The sequence below is a fragment of the Odontesthes bonariensis genome, chromosome 5 (assembly GCF_027942865.1).
Source record: "Odontesthes bonariensis isolate fOdoBon6 chromosome 5, fOdoBon6.hap1, whole genome shotgun sequence".
NCBI lineage: Eukaryota > Metazoa > Chordata > Actinopteri > Atheriniformes > Atherinopsidae > Odontesthes > Odontesthes bonariensis.
This window is the reverse complement of record NC_134510.1, coordinates 3,130,301-3,151,772: the sequence shown is the minus strand read 5'-3', so window position 1 is coordinate 3,151,772 and position 21,472 is coordinate 3,130,301. Positions and strand designations below refer to the sequence as shown.

General features: G+C 42.8%; 1 protein-coding gene across 8 annotated transcripts in view; it reads left to right on the top strand.

Moving 5' to 3' along the window:
• adgrb1a (adhesion G protein-coupled receptor B1a) overlaps positions 1-21,472 on the top strand; it is a 219,380-nt gene that overhangs the window by 153,912 nt on the left and 43,996 nt on the right. For all 8 annotated transcript variants that reach the window (XM_075464672.1, XM_075464667.1, XM_075464670.1 and 5 more), the window contains 2 exons: positions 7,244-7,370; positions 21,016-21,119. In XM_075464672.1, the coding sequence (XP_075320787.1) occupies positions 7,244-7,370; positions 21,016-21,119 (231 nt within the window). The remainder of the gene's footprint in view (positions 1-7,243; positions 7,371-21,015; positions 21,120-21,472) is intronic.

Here is a 21,472-nt window from a genome sequence, read left to right as displayed (position 1 = left end):
TAAAATCCATCTTGGACAGCCGCTATGATTAATGAGATAATATTTAGGGAAGAAATTGGAATCTCTGGAGCAGTCCTTGTCATGTTGATAAGAGCTGTGAAGCTGCCTGAGCTTTCACATGCACTATACTTCAGTCTGAATCAATAAGAAGAACATCAGCTGCATTCTCTGTGCGTCTCACTGACATTACTTCTGAGTTTGCTTTTCAGCGTGTCCTTCCCGATTTACTATAAAACTCCAACTGAATGTGGTTTGGTGCCACTCTCATCTTGCAAATGACAATGCAATCTCTAAAAAGATTTGGCAGTTCTAATGCTCCTATAGTAATGTCCATGTTCATTATATTGTCCTTTTTGTGAACTTTCCTGTTAGGCATCATGGTAATTCATTTGAATGAGTGTTTTTAGGTGTATCATACGTCTTTATTAGTAAGCTGTCAGTAGAGAGGTGACAGCAAATGAGGAGAGGTAAACATGGGGAATGACAGGTTATCATTATTATTATTAACGGAATTGGTAATGGGTTCCTCTGACCTCTGGGCCAAAAGGGTATCTTTTAAAGCCTCAATGTGTAACAATTACAGCAATGTTTCATTATTTTGTGAAAACTCTGTTTTAATTACTATTGAATAAATTGTATTTGCTAAATTAATTATAATGTTTTTATTATCTCAGAACAAACTATTTATGTCTGTTTGGACTGTTTGAAAAAAGAACCATCACAAAAGGCAAACAGAAAATCATTTCTGTTCAGAGGGCCAGAAAGAGGAAGAAAGTGTAGTAAATGCTCTCTGAGAGTAGCAGATGAGAAATGGAGGATCACTTTTTTTTCCTATGCAAAAACAGGTAACAGCTGAATAGGTGAATCAACCTTGCTTAAAGGGGAACTCCGGGGCATTTGAAGCGCAATCCCATTGCTAGAGGTTGTCAAATACTGATAGTAGGACACAGAGAGGTGCAAATCGGCGCTCCCTGTGTGGAGATAGCGCTGTTCACTCAGCCTGTCATGCGAGGCTAATACATGGTGGCTAAGGGGCAAGCGCTAACCCTTCCACGTAAAACAACAACTTGCACACAGCAGAAACGTCACACCAATTTGCACCTCTCTGTGTCCTACTATCAGTATTTGACAACCTCTAGCAATGGAAATGCGCTTCAAATGCCCCGGAGTTCCCCTTTAAGAGTTGATGAAGAGTTAAAACAATTTCAAGATAGGCAAAAGCAAAAGGCCTTAACATTGGTGTGGCTTTTCCATGATGGAGGTCGCTGGTGAAAAAATAAAGTCTTTAGGCTGTTATGGAAGTTACCTCTTTTCTCCCCAACATGGGATTCAGCCTGCTGAGGTAGATGTTTTGCTTGATGGTGGGTGGACAGTGGTTGATGGCTGCAATCTCCAACTTAACCACCAGATGGCAGTTTATTTTTACACACTGTTGTTTAAAAGGTTTAAATAGAGTGTAACAAAAGGTTGTAAACATGGAGCATGATGAGAGGCCTTCCAGCTGAAAATCACTCCAAAGCAGAACATAAAAAAATCTACTCTAGACTGAAAGAACCACTATTGTATAATAATTTTTAATGATCTTAGATATAAGATTTATTTGCAGTGCATCACTAAGTGAGTTTATTTTCCCTACACTTCGTGTTTTACATTGAAAACTGAATTTTTGTTTCTCTTTTGTTTGGTTTGGTTTGGTTTTTATCAGCTGTGGTCAAAGCCTTCTGCCACATATTTTCTATGGGATGGTTTTTTAGCATGAGTATGTAAAGCCCCACACATTTTATTTATATCACATGGCAACTAAACCTGAAAAAGAGCTAAATAAAAAAAGAGAACATATAATAATAATTGTAGGTAACAATGCATTTTTGTGACTTTTCCCTCCCAAACAGGGATTTTTAAAAACAAACCTCAGTGTGGTATCTTGTCACATACGAGCATGTAGCCTGAGGCTGGAAGCAACATTCCGTTGGCGGTGGTCAGGGTCACATGTGGTCAGACTTCAGCAGATATGCTTACGAGCGCATAGAGCAGAATCAATGTGGAAAGTGCTCAGATGACCACAGTGATATGCATTTCAACTCTACAACCAAGTGGAGTAAATTCTACATAATGCAGTACTGTGCAAAGGGACCAGAACCCCCACTGAGAGAAAGAATTATTTCAAGAATAACAACATTAATATCTTACAAATCAAATTTATTGTGAAGGGAAAGAATAAAATGATTGAGACGAATACCTTTAATCTATTTGAATCACTCGCTGGCAAAACTATAAACTTATTAAGACACCATTTGCTTAAGCAGTGTTTGACATCAGCAACCGAAAAGAATTGTCCATTTTCAAAAAAAAGAATTCAAATAAAGTAAATGTGAAGCCTGAGAACCTCTGAAGACATTATCTTTCCTTGTCAATGACCACCTCGTGCTATAACTTTTTGGTTAAGGCGAGACACTACAGGTGAATAGGGTAATATTTTAAAATGATAGATATCACCATGAAACTTCCTCAGTTGATTACTTATACAAGTATGAAAAAAAATGTATTACAAGTTTTAGAAATTTGTACGTTTAATTATGCAAATTAGGCATTATCTCATTAAATATGCGCACATTTGCATATATTTCCGGAAGATAGATCTGAACATATGATAAAGCCAGGTGCAAAATTCTTTTTTCATTTTGTTTACACACAAAATGAAAAGAAAATTACAGAGGGATTTCAGAATATCTGCTTTTATTTCCTGGGAAATCAAAATATACTGTCCATAGCCTAAAAAACATACATTTTCGCCATATTGTTTTTTACTATAATGTCACATAAATCAGGCCAGGAAGGATTTATCAACAAATCCTTCTGTAAATATCTTCAGAATACTGCTAAGTGTATAACTGGAAAGTTTGGTGTTAGTAGGTGCTCCATAGGCTGAGATATTGATACTGGAAACATACAAAAAACTGATTTTGAGAAAACGGCATTTAAAGATTTAAATAGGGGAATTCATTTTGGTAAATTTAGGCGAAACGTACTGCCGCGATTAAACAAAATGTGATGAAATAAACATTTTTATTTATGTTTTGAAATAACACATATTGAAGGAGTAGACTGGCCCAAAATCTAAAAATTGACCACTGCATGAAATCACCGTTTTTGCCTGCCGTGTCTCGCCTTAAGGTCGGTATTCAAAAAGAGATGTTTAACCTCAGGAAAACATTGCGGCTTGCATTGAAAGTGTCCCTGTAATAACTTACCAGATGAAAATATCCTTTTCCTGCATAACTGCTGACTGAGTCCTGCCCCCTCCTCTGAACTGGTTGGCCCACCAACCCTTTTCCATATTTCCATATTCCTATTAAAACATTGCAATACATTACTTTCAAAGTCATGCTGGATGGTACACACACACACACACATGCAGATTTCTCTGACTGAGACTGGGCAGGCGAATGTCTGAGCACATGTAGCATATCCATATATATGTGAATGTATTTTCTTTGTATTATTTGAAATGATTAATTATGCCTGCGTCCATATAATCTTTCCTCAAACACTCCCGTTTCTATGTTTCCTCTCTGCCGGCACTCTGCATGTTATCCACTGAGTCTGTACTTGACAGAGGACGTCCTTTCATGCAGACCGGCACCTAATTATCCGATCAGATAGTGAAGACAATGCTGTCTGCGAGATACTGTGTGGCTCACACAGACACTTGGAACCCAGCAGTGTTGATATGTTAAAAACTCTTTCCCGTTTTTACAAAAAGATGTGAAAAAAGGATCTGTGGGGCATGTGCAGAGCTGAGTCTGACTGAGAGTTTACATCCCCAGCAGCGTTATCTGGGTGCGTTAGTCCAGTTTTAGAAGCTGTCTCCCAGCCAGGGAAGACCACAGCTGTTCAAGGATCCCTGACCAACACATATTTCAAAAGTAACTTTTCTTTCTCTTTTTTCTTCTGTTGTTGGCAAAGCTTACTTAATCATGTCAGCCATGCAGACAAACTGTGCTGAGTCCCAATGTAATGCATTTTTCTTTGAGTTGCTAATGTCAGTGCTGAGTCACCTCCTGATGCTAAAATACGATATGTTAAAGCTTAATATTGCAGCCAGCAACTGTTTTCTCCATGAGTGTGTGGGTGTAATGGTGCTCTCACCAGTCATCTCCATCAGTGGGTTTTCTGATCCCAGCTCACGTCTTGCCTGCTGGTCTGCTCACGTGTCTTTTAGAGTTTGAGTCCCTTTCATACAGAGAGCAAATTGGCAGAAGGACAGGGATGGGACCGGAGTCCACACTGGACTGATTTAACTGATTTTAAAAGAGATGAGGGGAAACTTCGCTTTGGGTTCTGACTGAGATTCTGCTGCTGCGGCTCAACACCAAGTGCTTTCATTACGTTGTATTTTCAACCTGTAAAGTATAAAGTCATTCAACATACTTAAAGTGGAACATTTGACATCTTTGACAACAGAAATACAATGAAGTATTTCCCTTTGTTTATGTGAAGGTTCCAATGAGTACTGTGAGTAGTTGGGGTCAGCAGGGGCCCCTGATAGAACTTTGGCCCGGGGCCCTTTGAAGGGCTTAATCTGGTCATGTTCTCCAGGTGCTAAACTGGAACAGGCCGGGAGGAGGATTAAATTGAACTTGTGAAATCTAATATGGATACAAATGGTGACCCTGCAGTCCAGCTGGCTGTTGTGAACAAACTGAATGAGTGAAACTAAATGCTCCTTCGGGTCATGTTTGTACTGTCAGCTGGAGTCAAGAAGCAGACATCACACAGTCCTCCAGAAGCCATCCAATCTGACCACCACCGTGCACCTCCATGTTATCTGCTTCATTAGGGCTCTGTGTCACGCTACGCTGCCCTTTCTTCAATGTCATGGTCCAAATGAGAGAAAAGCTAAATTAAACGTTCACTTATTTTAAGATAGTCTCTTTATTGAGTTTTTTTTTTCTCTAGATTGATTTTAAGGAACCAGTCCTGCCTATATGCGTGTGATAGGTCACTGTAAAAAATAATGATATTGTTATTTCTCATTCATAAGATAGATTTGTTTATTGACGTGCATTTTTTCTCAGGCGTTCTACAGTGCAGTGCAGATTATAAATGAAGCAGCTGTAAATAACTGCACCTGTCAGATGAATAGGGGTGAAAAAAAAAGGATGCTGTGCACGGCTCCAAAAAAACGAGGAATGTTATAAATAGCATAGCATAAAACAGTTGGGTCCCTTAACTGTAACCTACTGAAGGAAATGTATTCGGTTACTTTGTGGGTTCTTATTCTTTACACTGCAGCATTTGTTTGTTTCCATTTGACAGTGCAAATGGAACCCATCACGTTCTTTATCTTTTATTTGATGTCACTGAAAAATAACTTTGGATTCAGTGTCTGCAGTTTGATTCCAAACGGAGCTGATCCTGTGACAGGGACAGAAGTCTGTCGCCTGTTGCTGCTCGTTGTCCAATCAGAGCAATGCTTGACTTTCATCACTGTGACTTTTTTCTGTGCGCTGAAGGAAAGCATAAGGACAGTCTTTGCACAATGAGTTTCACTGTCAAATGGAAAGAAGTGCCAAGTTAGCAAAACCTGCAGAATTTTATATGAAACCATAAAAAAAATCTGGATTTGATGATCAAGTATTAGGGCCAAATGAAGGACAGACAAATAGGATTGGCTGTTCATTTTTACTTTCTCACAGTTCCTTTTCAAGAATAAAGACAAAATAAATCAAACAGTTTAAAGATTCAAGTCAACATATTGAAATAATGAATGATTAAAGTGGAAACATGGTGCTTCCATATGTCCTCCACATGGCTTGTGTATATGAGCTGGTAACGTATTTCAGAAAAGGTTTTAGTTAAAGGAAACTCTTTTAGCTCGTAAACAAAGTGTGGAGGTGAGAGTGAGCATCAGTTCTGAGGGAGAAGCAACATTAACATGCAAGCTGGAATAAATGGGAATGAGCAGGGTACAGATGCATGTTGTCACCTCCCAAACTCCAGCTTTATTCTCAAAATAACAAATTCATTGTGAAATGGGAAATTACAAAATCAAAAACTGACCCAAACAAATCTTTGAATGGTCCGTTTTGTAGCTCTGTCATGCAGAGAGGAACTGCTTTTGTTCTGTGCAATGAGGTTTTCAGACAGATTGAGCCTATTTTTGCAGATCTGATCCTGTGTTTCATATTCTGTCCAAAAAGCAGAAATAATATTGCAATATGTGTTATGACCAGATCCACTTACTGCCACATATGTTGTATGGGGGGGCATTAATTGTTGGGGGAACCCCCTGCGCAGGCTGTAATGATCCAGTGAATGATGAACACAGCAGCAGTATCTCAGATACTTTGGTAAACTTGAACAGGTTTGTGGAAGTATTCCGCTTCACTAGGCCCGGCCAAAGCAGAAAGTGTGACCTGTCAGTGGTGGTCTTCTTCCCAACAAGCAGTGGGCACATTTTCTGTTTCCAAAAGGTGTAAACCCTAAGTGGAGTGTGTTCATTATTAATGTTATCATCTCAGCTGACATGTCTCATTGTCCCCCATCTCTCTGTGATCCATTATCAGCGGTGAGCAGATGTGCTGGAGTTACATTCATCCAACAAGAAAGGGCCACAGATCCATGTTTAGCTACAAGCAGCCGCGGCTCACAGCATCCACCGCCTCATCACACGCTGCACTGCACATTTCTGTTAACAAACATACAAAGATGAGTGGGCTGATGTGAAATACTGGTGATGAAAGGAAGAAAGAAAGAAAGAGAGAAAGGAAGGAAGGAGTAGTGCTTTTACTTGCTGTGGGATAAATAATTCACTTGATTACAATCACTATGAAAACCAATGCCAGGCTTGATGTTATTCTTCTTCTTCTTATTGGAAGTGTTATTGTGATCAGCATGACGGGAAGCAGCGGTGTGGGGCTGCTGTGAGAGCTCGCGGTGCGGTGCGGTGCGGTGCGGCGCGGTGCGGTGCGCTGCTGTAATGAGTCCGGAGACCTGCAGCAGCCGCCTCAGCGCAGCCGCCTCAGCGCCGCCTTCACTTCGCTCTCTGCGCCTGCTGCTGCTGCATCCGGCGGACATGTAAAACGGATTAAATAAACCCTGTAACGCGGTGGGATTTGAACCGCTCTCTTTTTTTTGCTGTCGCCGGCGCTGTCTCTGTATTCACCGCATCTCCTCTCTGTCTGTCTGTCTGTCTGTCTGTGCGCGTGTGTGCGTCTGTGCGTGTTTTTCTCCCGTGCAGCTCCTCTCTGCTGGGATCCTGGTCTGCCAGGGGCTGCAAAGCCGTGCTCGTCGACTCATTCAGAACCAAATGCGTGTGTGACAGACTGTCCACCTTCGCCATTTTAGCACGGCTCAATCCCGACATGGTAAGTGGAACCGGCTCCCTTCCCTTGCTTTGGCGTTAAAAGGTGCCGGAGACGGCGCGTTTTGGGGGGGGGTTTATGGGAATGCATCAGCGCGTATTTTTTTCTTCAAAGGGCGTCATTGTCCTTCCATATCAACAGATCCTCCCCCCTTCCCTCTCCCCCCATCCTTCCGTCCCTCTGTCTCGACATGCCAAAGCCATGTTACTAAAGGTTCTGATGACAGAACCAGGGGAAAGGTTGCTTCTATTGTTTCTGTGGCCGTTCATGTGTTCACGAGGCGCGCTGTCAGACGCACTGACGCTCACACATGATCATTTCATGTGAAGTTACAGCTGATTATCCCACCTGCACCCCCCATCTCTCTGTAATTGTCTTATTTTTTTGCTACACCAGCAGTTGATGTTCATATTTGCATATTTTTTACATATCAGATGGCCAGTAGAGTGTCCATGGTTACCAGGCCTCACCAAGAAGGTCCTGAATGGTAATTCAGTCATCTGTAGAACATTTTCATAAGACTGAGGACCACAGCAGGATGCAGGGCACAGTGTGGCAGCAGCTGGACACATCAGGCCAGCTGTGTGTGATGGAAGGATGGGAATGGAACCCACCGACTCAGACGGGCCCAGTTTGTGTGGGGACAGGCCAGCGTCTTTGTGGGGAATTTACATTCTGTGCCATTAGTTATTATTAGACTGGAAATTGCCTCAGAAGCAGTTTGTTCACTAGTTGCCCTGGTAACGGCATTGGCAGCAAGGCTTTCTTAAAGTCATAGCCTGCTGCCTGTCAGGCCCACAGAGAGAGGCAGGAAAGCAAAGCCCAGCCCGGGTTTACTTTGTCACAACCACAGACCATTCTGTGCTCAGACTCCTTTTCTGGGAGACCATGTGCTCGTTGCCGTGTTCACCAGGACTGAAAGAAGAAGAGATGTATTTCTAGAATAAAACTTTGGATTTTCAGTAGATAGAACTTAAAGTTGTTATTATTGCTAGCTTACGTATGATTAAGATTACTCAGCAGTATTTGAAAGTAGTTTTCAGTCATTCATAAAAATCCCCCGCTTAATAATCCAAATGATTTTGAATTGTACACCAGTTTTCTAATCATCTGTTCTTTTTTCTATTGTTTCTAACTGTTATGTGTTAATAAATGAAGTAGGAGGCTTCTGTTTCCATGCAAAAAGGCCTGTGATGTCACCTGATGCAGTGTTGGTGCCCATCTTTCACACGTCAGGAAAGCTGTTCTCAACAAATTAGGCTGGAAAAACGTGCTGGTCATCATATGGATGTACCTTCCAGCTTGGTTTCAGCACGTGGACAACATGCCACAGTCATTAAAACACCTGATGTGATGGTGCTAATGTTTTGGCAGTTCCTTGTGACAGTTCTGAAGTTACCTCTGAAGTCATGGCCAACACAAGCGTGTGCATTCATGGCCTTTCCCAGAGGTGTTCCTGTGTTGAACAGTAGCTGTGCAGGCAGCTGCTGTTTAGAGGTTGCTGGTGTGGATCCTCACATGTGGCAGCAATGCAGCACTTCAGAAACACACACATCACTCACACGCCGTGTAAAGCTGGCGGGATTTGAATAAGGTCAACATCATCCTGTGGATCGGGAAAGGAAGAAAGTTTTCATGAAGCGTGACCTTTACCTCACATTATTTCTTATGTAAGTCCTGCACATTTAAAGTTAATTGTACTCAATGTGTGGTTAAATAGTTAGTGCTTTTCAAAGCAAACACTTAGACAGTAATAGTGATGAGCACCACATGAAGAAAGAAGTGCTTTAAAGTTCCACTGCTCACACATTTCCCTTTGTTGATAGGAATAGTTATTCATTGATTGCCTTGAAATTGAAAGATGATTATCAGTCGTTTCATGGTTTTCTTTATGATGACAGGAGACTTTGACATCATTTTGTTTCAGTGATTAATCTGATGAAGTAACTTCATCAGTTAAAAATCCGTTTGTGGTTGCTTCTCTCCTCTCCATCGATCAGCTGTGAGGTGGTGTGTTCACTGACAGGGCTTTGGAGGCAGGAGGTCACACCTTGACAAACTACAAGCTGCCCCACTGAGCAGACCCCCCCCCCCCCCCCCTCCCAACACACCACTGACGGCATCCAGCTCCAGCTGTACCAGTTCTACAGTGCTTTAAAGCAAGTTTTCAAAAGTCTCGTCTTATCAGGCCTGTCTCCATCAACTGCTTTAGATGGTGATGTAAGCTATGTTCCACATGGAATATACATAATAACCATAGTAGATGGCAGCTGAGAACAAGGTTTAAAGCTGCCGTCGGCAGGTTTTCAAAATTTCGAAAATTCGAACTGATACAACTTTCAGGTCCCTCCCCCAACCTCTAACAAGCTCCGAATCGCCCCCCAAACCCCTCCCCCTCTGTGGACGAGGTTGTGCACGAGAGTTCACACCAGTGTGAGCGCACACAAGCTGGGGGCAGACTCACGCTCAGCAGCGTGTGCACAAGCTGTGATTGACAGGTAGGATTCCTCCACCCTAACTTGATTGGTTAAAAACAGCCGGGAGCGCTCGGTTTTTGCAAGCATGATTACAGGCTTCAGAGGGAGCGACAGATTTCGTTATTTTTCCTAAACAGCCTATTTAATATTCTACTTCCAGAATCCCATGACAGTTCAAGCTAATATGACTAAAAAAAAGTTGCCGACCGCAGCTTTAAGGGGAAAAACACCAAACTGTCATTGTTGCCGTAAACAAGAGAAATATTCCAAAAGGGTCCTCAGGACTTCTTTGATTTTTCCCTCATGCCAGCGAGTGTTGGCCAGGTGTTTTCTCTGGAAGTAAAAGCAGCTCTTTAGAATTCTTGTAAAGGTAAAGGTTAAATGAATTGGATTCAATTGTTCGCGTCATCATTCAAATCAAAATGCAGAGCAGTGTCTGGGCCACATGATACAAGAAGTTCGCTGCAATGACGTTAGCTTTTGTAAAATTGGTTGTTGGATAATCAGTGCACATTAAAAAGTGGTAGTTTTACTTCATCTCTGTGGAAGCTGTAATGTAACTGAATGAATGCTGACCCGTGTCACTGGGCTCATCTCTGCGTCAGAGCCATCTCTGAAATGAATTCTCCAACCAGGACACGTTTCCCTGCAGAGTGCTGCTTTGGTTTACCGCTTTGATCCAGATCAACAACACGCTGCATGTGCGTTGAACATTGAATCCTTCTAATTCTCATTATCCAGCTTCCTCTTGGCAGCTGTTGGGTTGATCATCTGAGCAATGGGCTCCATGCACTCTTCCTAAAGGAGACATCTTTTCTTGTCTGAATTCTTATGTTTACCGGGAACTGATGAACGGATCTCTTTTTTAGCAAAATTAGTCTCTGAGATCTGGCCCTTGGATATCTCAGCAGAATTTGATTGAATCTTTAGTGAGTCTCCCTAAAGCCAAAGCAGTGTGAGATGATGTCGCCATGCCAACGTTTCCATTCGCTGCAGCATCTCTGTACAGCGTTTTTTAGGCTCCTGGTCTTGTTCTGTTCACATCTGAGTTCCAGCCAGTAATGATCAGTGGTAGACTGATGGGATGTCCTCAGTGCACTGTCCTCCCTGCGGCCAGCCTCCACCTGTGCAGACCACAGCCTGCTCGCAGCATTCCTGCTCTCTGAGGGAAGCTAAACTGTCGCTGCCCCTTTTGCCAGAAATGGAGGAAAATGCTGCTCCATCCTCATCCTCATCCTGCTTCCCCTTCCCCCACATTCTATTATTTTGTCAGACAGCCATGGCCACTATGCTAATTATTCCTCCTGCAACACATAGTAGCTCCTAAACGGCCGAGCTGCTCTGTCTGCAGGCAGAGTCCTACAGCCCCGGCATGACAAACACCCCAACCTCTTTTTTCCTCTTGCTCTCCTATTCCTCTTTTCTTTACATCTTTTCATTCCATCACACCATCTTTCATTCTCTGGTTCTGTAACATATTTAAGTCTTCCTTCTCTAACTCTACCTATGACATCATTTACTTCCTGCTGCCACCTCTTGTTTCCATTTTATTCAATTCACTTTGCTGCAGGCATTTGAAAGGAAACCGGGAAAAATGCACTGCAGCCAAAGGCAAAAGTCACCTGAACCCAGTTCCCTGGCACTGCTGGACCTGTGTGTGGTTCGGGGGGAAGAAGATGAAAAAATGAGCTGGTGCACCTACCATTCCAGATGCTGTAAGGGTGTTTAAGCCTTGTCCTTGCTTTGGATGTGCTGTCAGGAATCTGGAGGCACAGCGGCCAGCCTCTTTGGCCAATTAGCCAACATTGTAAGAGTAACAAAGAAGTAAATAGGACTGAAAGGTCTGAACAGCTTCAGGCCCTGGAGGTGTCTGCTCTCTATGATGGATATGCATATGTAATAAGGATTGTCATCCTTATTATCAAGCTGTCTGATGTGGCAGGACTTAAATCCTAACTATATCGAGTGGAAGTAAAAATGTCGAAACATATTGTTCCATTTCACAGGGAAAGAATAGGACTAGCAGCTTTAAATGTGGTCTTAAATCTTAGCTTCGTCATTTATCTGGCCAGCGTTGGCAGATTCTTTAGTTTGGGGGCTAAAGTGGAATTTGACTTGAAGAGGTTCTCTGGTTCCAGGGTTACCGTGGGTACACATGTGTGTACATCACATCACCAACAGTGACAAATGAAGTATTTTCACATGAAGAAGTTTGCATTTGAAAGCAAAATCATTTGTAGCCAAGAAAGAATGAATTTACAGGTCATGAATCTGCTGTATAGCTAAATCTGCCCTGCTTTTGACAAGCCTCTGCTCTGAATGTGGCAGATAATGATAAAAAAAGCTTTCCAGATGCACAGTCTCCTGCCGAGCAGTGTCAGGTCAAAGAATGGTGGAGCCGAGCTGTCACAAAAGGCAGAAAATATATCAGTAGAAATGAATTGATGTGTATAGACTCATATAATAAATTAGTTCATTTTAGTTAAATGATTCGTCATTTTATGCTACAAAAGTTCCAAATGAATGAAAATGTTATCAAGTCGTTATTAATATTGTTTTTTTTATTTTGGTGATCATTTAGGTGTCTCACCGCTGAATTTACATCCCGCATTAGAATGTAGTCAGTCATGAGTGATGTTTTAACCAGAAAATGACCAAACTAGTGTGTGTTACTGAGTCATGGATCTGTTATTCTGTGGAAACAAGAGGCTGCCCTCCTGCCAAGCATGAGCCCACAGGTTGGTTGTTCATACCTATAATTATGGCCAAAGAACCTGAGATCTCTATGGGCTGTGAGAGGTGTAAAGATGGCATCCCTTTAGTTGATGGTGGCGCATAGAGTGGTATAAAGATCATGTCAGTCCTCGTACATGGACGCCATTTTGCTGTATTCCTTGATTACAGGTCACACCAACAGGTTACATCAAAACATTTGTCATTTCCTGAAAAGGTTCAGGCCATGACATCAACTGGGTAAGTTTGAAGATCACAACTCCTTTAATTTAGGTTTAAAAACATCATGCTTAGGACCAGGGTTGGGGAGTAACGGATTACATGTAACGGCGTTACGGTAAAAGGATACAAAATAAAAGTAACTCTAATCCGTTACAGTACAAGCAAAAAAGATGTACTCAGATTACAGTTACATTCAGTGAGAATGGGGGTTACTTAACAGGATTACAATTTGTGCGAGGTTGCAGTGACAGAAGTACAGAGCGGCAGGGTCGGACTGGGGAAAAAAAATCGGCCCTGGCAATTTTCCCCAGGACCAGCCCCCCCTCAGTATTAATTAGTATCTCCAATCTAACTAAATAAAAAAACGAGCGAGCACAGACCGCTCATACAGTCAATGGCATGTACCCATAGAAAAAATACACACTCACTCACACGTCAAACAACCTGACTATCGACTGCTAACAACCATGATCAGTAACCTACACAAACCCAGACACATAATGGCTCGGCGGCCAGCAATCGGATAAACCAATGAAGTGAATCAATCCTGTGAAAGAATGAAAACAAGTGAATGAAACCTGCACTCACCCATTATGAAGTTTACTCTGCCAGCCCCATAATCTTGCCCCTGCTCAGCTAACTCCTTGACGTCGGGTATGGTTGGTAACGTTACGGCGGCTAGCATTAGCAACGAGGCTGCTAGGCTTGCTAAATCGGTAAGCATTAGGCTACTGAAGAAAGCTAGTCTTTTTAGCTACGTTATATTATTATCTTTCTTCTCGGCTATAAGTTAACCTTTGTTTACGGCCACTGGCCCTAACCTGACGCGCTAGCTGTCAAATCACCGGAAGTTTTCACCGGAAGTACTGGCGCACACACACAAGCAAGGGTGTGCAAAGAAAAATAAAATGTGATGTAAAAGTCTTACTTTGCTTATTTATTACTAAAGTAGAGCACTTCATTGTCATTGCACATGTATTAATGAAATGCAGTTTGGCATCTTATCAAGTGTAACGCGTGCAGATTGTATAGCATGCAGTATTTAGAGATAAAATGCAGTTATTTACAGCTAGTGTAAGGAAAGATGGTTAATAGACATGTGCAGAATAGATCAATTACCTAGGGAAATGCATGTATGTGCAGAGAATGTATAATGTAGTTATGGCAGTACAATGAAAAGAAAAATAGCATGGTATAAATAAATGTGATAAATACAGATGGAATCATACAGATAATAGGCTACCATAAATAGGTAAAAGTAATCCAAAAGTAATTATTTACATTACTTTTTTTAAGTAATCCAAAAAGTTACACTACAATTACATTTTAAACAAGGTAACTTGTAACTGTAACGGATTACATTTTTAAAGTAACTTACCCAACACTGCTTAGGACTGACATGATCTTTATACCAGAGTAGAATCTGAAATGGCTGTGTCTGTTTTACTTCCGGTTCACTGACGTGGGAAAAAATTTTTTGTGAGATCCCGCAAAAAAAAAAGATTTTTTTTTTTAGTTAAATGATTCGTCTTTTTTTTTTGCGGGATCTCGCAAAAGTTTTTTTCCCACGTCAGTGAACCGGAAGTAAAACAGACACAGCCATTTCAGATGTCTCTCACTTATGTCAAAGCCATGTCTACGTGCAAGAACGGATTTGATGTCTTTATATGTTAGGCCAATACTAAAATAGAAATCAATAAACTTCTCCCACGGATGATGGGTAGGCTCCTCCATCGTTGTTTTACTTCCAGTTCACTGACGTGGGAAAAAAACTTTTGCGAGATCCCGCAATACTTTTTGCGAGATCTCGCAAAAAAAAAATCCCTCCATGTCCCTTTAGGGGCTCCGTATCCATGAGTGGAATGGTCATGTTGAAAAATAATGTATTTCAGCCTTAACCATAATGGTTCCTGAGGCTAGTCACAAAGCGTAGCGCTGTTAGCCTCACTCAGTTTCCTAGGTGTTTGTTTACAGATCTGCAAATACAGCCAGGTCCAGGTTAAGGAGAATTCATTACTTTTTCATTTCTTAGTATTTCTATGAGCAATTTTATCGTCCAACCTATTTGTCCTCTTGTCTGTTGTGCAAAACAGAGCCCAGCTCAGTTGATTTAAACAGTGATACCTGCAGCAGCTCGATCCGATGGCTTTCTGGGAGGGTTGACATTGCGTGGACCTCCTGAGAGGCAGTAGCTGTCTCTGCTCGTCTGGAACAATGCAGTATGGCCACTTACTTGTGGATGGTAGCGCTCTTGTTTTGACGCTGTGTGAGACTTCCAGTCGAGTTCCTTCATTGTGTGTGGAGGAAGTGAGAGTTTGTCTGTCTCAGCAGACGCCTTTCCATTCCACTGCACTTGTAATCTTTCTTCTCCCCCTCTGCTTTTAGAGAAGGAACTCACAGCAGTGCAGATTAATCAGAGGGATTTAATTAACTTGGCCACCGCGCACACATCAAACTGAGATAGAAGACAGGCTATAAACTCAGCCAATTATCTCCTGCTACAGGGAATGGGTGTGGGCAGAGGGGTTGGAGGACCCTCTCGTGTCATGGTCCCCACGTGTCCACCTCCCCTCTACCTGTGAACAACAGCAAAGCTTATTACCACAGCTGCCCCCTCCTCGGCCCACCTTCTTGGCCCACCTTCTTCACCACGACACAGCGCAGCAGAAGAGCGGAGCTGCTACAGCTCCTGATTGGGATTGGATGATTACTCCTGAACATAACTTAATCCTCTCCTCCCTGCAGGTCCCTTTACACAAACAGGGTCTCATCAGTTGCAACCTGAAGCCATTTTCTTTGAAGGTTGCAGAGGTTGACACAGCTACACAGGGGCTGCCTGGTACCCCTGGAACTAAGATGGAAGCATCATTTGTTGTTCTTCCTGTTCTGCTCTCTGTTGAAATGAATGGGAATTTGCAGGGAAATTCCCTCATATCAGTGTCATATTTAGTCTTTTTTCTCCATTGTCTTGCATGCAATCAACACTGAATGTTGATATTTTAGACAAAGAAAATGAACATGGTTCACATTATGTGTATCTGCTATTTAAATTTAACTAATGCACATCATCACTGCAGACATGTTGAAGTGGACTGTTTTGCACACTTTAGAGCAGGAATTACATGAAGGACGTAAATACAAGTTGAACCACACAAGTAAGTAATGAGGTCCACCTGAAAAGGTGGCAGTTATTCTTTTATGTAAATACCTAAAAGCCAGCTCAGATCAAGCGGAAATAATGAAGGCACCAATAGATGAGCTTTAGTAGGTAAATTGAAATGTTATGTAAAAATAATAATAAGTTTTATTTAAAAGCGCTTTTCTAAATACTCTTAGACAACTTTACATAAAAACAACATAAAATCAGCAAAACAATATAAAATAGTACAGTAACAACACATTAGACTGAGGTTAAACAGTAAAAGCAATTTTAAAAAGGTGTGTTTTTGTCAGAGATTTGAAGGTGGATGAGTCAGTACAGTCACAGATGTGTTCGGGGAAAGAGTTCCAGAGGGAGGGGGCAGCAGCAGAGAAGGCTCTGTTGCCCCAGGTTGGGTGCTTGGTTCTGAATGGTGGAGTAAGGAGGTTAGCATTGGATGAACGGAGGCTGCGGGATGGATTGTGGCGATGTAAAGCTGGACGTCATCAGCATAACAGTGGAAATGGAGGCCATGGTGGCGAATGATGTTGCCATGGGGGAGCAGATAAAGTATGAAGAGGAGAGGACCAAGTTCCGAACCCTGGGGGACGCCTTGGGACAGAGGAACAGTGGAGGAGGTGCAGTTGTTGATGTGGATGAATTGTTGTCGGTCTGTGAAGTATGATATGAGCCAGGAGAGTGCAGTGCTGAGGAGGACTCAAGGCGGGAGAGAAGAATGGTGTGGTTGATGGAGTCAAAGCAGCAATGAGGTCCAGGAGGATGAGGATGGTGAGGTGGTCAGAGTCTGCAGAGAGGAGGATGTCGTTGGTGACTTTCAGGAGGGCTGTTTCAGTGCTGTGTTGGGAACGGAAACCGGACTGAAATGGTTTGAACAGGTCATTTGAGCAGAGGTGGGCTTTGAATTGTGTGGCGACAGTACGCTCCAGTATTTTGGACAGAAAGGGGAGATTGGAGATGGGCCGGAAGTTCGACATGATGTCAGGGTTGAGTCCAGGATATTTTACTTGCAAGAGAGGAGTGAATCCGGTGGGTGTGGTCTGATTGAGAGAAAGGTAGTCCAGAGGTTTGTGCCAGGTTTCAGTAATCCAGAGGAAATCCAGGTTATTGTCACTTCTGAATTCATTCAGAATTAGACTTTTATTGTTGAGTGAGCGGGTGTGGAGCAAAGCCAGTTTCAGGTGACGTTGCTTAACGATAGGTTGTGATGACTGAGGAAGGGGGCGGAGATTGAATAGCTGCACATGTCATTTGTTGTGATGAAGTAGTGAGGAAGTTGCAGTGCGTGAGCAGGACCAGATGGATGGGATAGAGTCAGAAGTCGAAAAGTTATAGTTGAACATCTGACCAGAGCCTCTGTGCAGAGGACGGCGAAGTAGACCAGTTTCTCTGAGGATGTCGATGCAGTCCGGGCGCAGACGGTTGTTGAGTGAATGGAGGTCGGAGGTGGAGTACAGCGGGGGCATGATCAGGTATGGAGGGCTAGCAGGAGTCTGGTGTCTGCGGAAGGAGAGGTGACATGTACCCCAGGAGTATCCACGGGATAATCCACAGCAGGCAAACAGTCGTCCAATGATGAGGAGAGGGCCCACCGGCCTGCTAGCTCGGCAGTCCTGGTGAAGAGATGAGGATGTCAGCCCGATGTGGATGTGGTGGTGGCCAGCGGAGGAAACCAGCCAAAACCCGACAGAACCGACCACACCGGAAAGGAAGGATCCCGGGAGGACGGGCAGATGGACTCGAGCTGGCAGGGGAAATTACAGGGATAGACCGCAGCAATGGCCACCCCGGTGGCGGACGACAAAGCTGTGCCAGGAATAAGTCCTGAGGCTAGCAGGAGCTAGCAGGATATATAAGAGTTTGCAACAGCTAGCAAGTGTAGCAGGATGGTGGATACAGGTGAGAGACCAGTAGTGTTTCTCTCCACCAAAGTTGCAACCAGGTGATAGAAAAATGTGACAAAAAAACAGATCGTGAAAGCTTTAGAACCAGTAGAAACTGTAACGGTCGAGAAGTCTGCAAATAGGCCGGCAGAAAGTACAAAAACGCGAGATTTTTAGACAGAGAAGCAGCAAATAAACAACAGCAGCGTCCTCTCCATGGCAACGGTTAGAATAAGGCAGATTGCTGTTAAACTACATTTTGGAAAATGAAAGTAAACGTTGGACAGAAAATATAACAGATTAGCCGACCTGGTTGCTCCATCCTTTAGCGCCCTGGCAGACATGCGCTTTTTCTGCTACCATGCACCCTGCTTCAGTGGAGCTTTTGTGGAGTTTCTCCTGCCGATCCCCTGCTGCAGGGTTTTTGTATCCTCTCGGTGGCCATGATGTGCCCGGCTATGCTCTGAGCACTTTTGGCAGCACTTAGTCCCTGGAGATTGTATCCACTTATCCAAGTTGCACAGTGCCAGGACATGCATTGGAGGCATGATGACAGAGATGCAATTACAATATGACAATCAAAATAACTTTGAGTATGTTTATCTAATTTTCTCATCTTAAAAGAGGAAAAGAATTGAAAAGCACAGAAAATGATGCATCTTTTTTGAGATCAGTATTGTCAGACATAAACATTTAAAATAGCACAAGCTTAAACACACAGACATGCACACCCCTGCACCCAACTGCAGCTGCTGCTGCCATATTACAGCGTTGCCAGGGTAACTAAGACAGTGTCTCCTGTAGCATGTGGCATCAGTCAGCTGCAAGGTTTCAGATTTAAAGAAGAGAATCTATTCTAAATTATGTTCGTGCTCATTTACATGAAGTCTGTATGCAACACTACACTGTTGGTGCGTGTGTGTGTTCCTGTAAATTAAATTTATTGTAATGTTTTCACGAATCACCTTGAAGTCACCTTGTCCACCCTGTCAGCTCCTCTCACTGTTAGAGTAACTGACTACAATCATCTGCTGTGAGTCTGCAGTCAACTGCAAAACTGCACAGGACAGCACAGTGAAACAGGATTGTCATCTGTTCAGAATTATAACTCAATATCGTTTTTACTGACAATGTTACTCATTATGCAAAAATTAGATAGTAAGAACAAGCAAAGGCCTCAGTGAATTTTAATGTTAATATCGATTCAATTCAATTCAGTTCACTTTTATTTATATCGCGCCAAATCACAACAATTGTCATGTTAAGGCAAGGCAAGTTTATTTGTGGAGTACAATTCATACACAAGGTAAATTTCAAAGTGCTTTACAGCTACATTAGGAACATCAAACTGAAACGCAGCCTCACCTTGTTTAGTCCTGACTCTGGGCACCAGCAGGAGACCCCTCCCTGAGGTTCTCAGAGCCCGAGTTAGTTCATATGGCTCTAACATGTCAGAGATGTACTTTGGCGCTTGACCATGAAGAGACTTGTACACAGGCAGAGCTGTTTTAAAGTCTATTCTCTGAGCGACAGGAAGCCAGTGCAGAGACCTGAGCACTGGACTAATATGGTCGTATTTCCTGATTCTAGTCAGGACTCGTCAGGATGGATGCCGTCTCTCCTCATCAGACCAGGTTTTCTCCAGAAAGATTGCCAATTATCTATGTAGCCCACGTTGTTTGCTGGACACCATCTACACAACCAGCGATTGTAGGACGACATGCGGCTAAGCATGTCATCACTGGTCAGATTTGGCAGGGGTCCAGAGAAAACTACGGAGTCCCACATTGTTTTGGCAAAATTACACACTGATGCAACATTAATGTTAGTGACCTCCGATTGGCGTAACCGGGTGTCATTAACGCCGACGTGAATAACTATTTTACCATATTTACGTTTATCCTTAGCCAGCACTTTTAAATAGGATTCTATGTCGCCCGCTCTGGCCCCTGGAATGCATTTGACTATGGCCGCTGGTGTCTCTAATGCCACGTTTCTGACTATAGAGCTGCCAGTTACCAGGGTTTTGTCCTCAGCGGGTGTGTCGCTGAGTGGGGAAAATCTGTTTGAAGCGTGGACAGGTCGATGGTGAACAACGGGCTTCACTTTAGGACTATGACTCTTCTTCCTGACAGCACCCAGCCACCCTGGGGTCCCGGCTGCTCGGATTCTGCTAATGGGGTTAGCTACATTAGCTACGCTAGCTACGCTCGTTGGCTCTGCACAGACTACATTTGTTACATGTACCATTATCTCTAAAGGAGGCAGAGGAGTAACTAAACATCTGACACACAGAGCATTGCATGCTTGATGATTTGGTCACTCATGTGAAGTGTAATGTTGAAAATCTTCAATTTTAACTTTGTGGAAAATGCAGATGTCCTCTTAGTCAGCATAAGAAAAAAGTGTGCATTCCAATCACAAGCAAAATTCCAATGGTCTGTGTAGTAATCGAGCTTGGAACTGATAGAATTTGAAAAACTACAATCATTAACTGGCAGCAAATGAAGCTACTACCTTTATTTCTGTTGACCCAAGAGAAATGATCAATGGCCATCATTAATCATGAATAAATATAATTGGAGGGAGGATGGATTATAAAAGGAAGAGTAACAAAGTTTACACACCCTGTTTGATCCACGATCATGTCCACAGTCCTTTTCTAACCAAGTGGTCAAAGAGAGCTCCTCTAACCTACACGAGTTCTCATTCAAACCACTTAGTGTTGGAAGCCTCAGCCTCATCATTTACCCTGACATGAACAACACTTTATTGTAAGAGTTTGCACCCTTTTTATTTTGTTTTTTTAACTTTTGATGAAACACTTGAGATACAGTGTCTGGTGAACTTTGACATCCTGAAATAAAAAACACTTAACTGATAACAGGGAACATCTGAACCCCAACGATCCTGATAGGCGGATCCCAAACCAACCTTCTCTGCTGGCAGCTCCTGTTAAAGTCCCTGCACCCTACAGTTGTGAAAGACCCCGACACATGTTCTGTCTGACTCTCTTCCTCTATGCTGCCTTTCTTTTTTCAGTTCACGTATTTTGACTATTGTGTGCAAATATTTCACATCAGGCAGACACGAGCTTCCAGTGTTCAGCCACTGTATTTGGATTGCATCATAAAGTCTACTTCTTTCACATTTCTCCTCTGTCCCGTTACTTTCAGAGCATGGACAAAACACTGCTTCCATCTGTAACACTGATTGTGGGCTGTGGAGTGTCCTCCCTTACTCTGCTGCTCCTCATCATCATCTATGTGTCTGTGTGGAGGTAAGTGATACAGTTTGTATGAAAGACATAAGCACCTGGCTGTGATCCTTGCAATGTGGACTTCAGTAGCTCAGTTTAAGGACATGGTCTGACATACATCTGTCAGAGAGATATAGAGAGATATATAGCACATCTACCAATAAATAGAAAAGAAGAAGTCAAACCAAGTCACCAGCTTCAGACGGCTTGTAATCAAAGCAGTAGATCATTTGGTAGTTTGCCAGTTTCTCAGTGCCAGTGGTCAGCTGTGGAAATATCTAAACCAGCTCAGAGAGCCTGGTCATTAGCCACTCCTTGCAAATGCACAGCCCAGACAAGAGATGATCCAGTGAGTTGCGACATAATCCCACCCA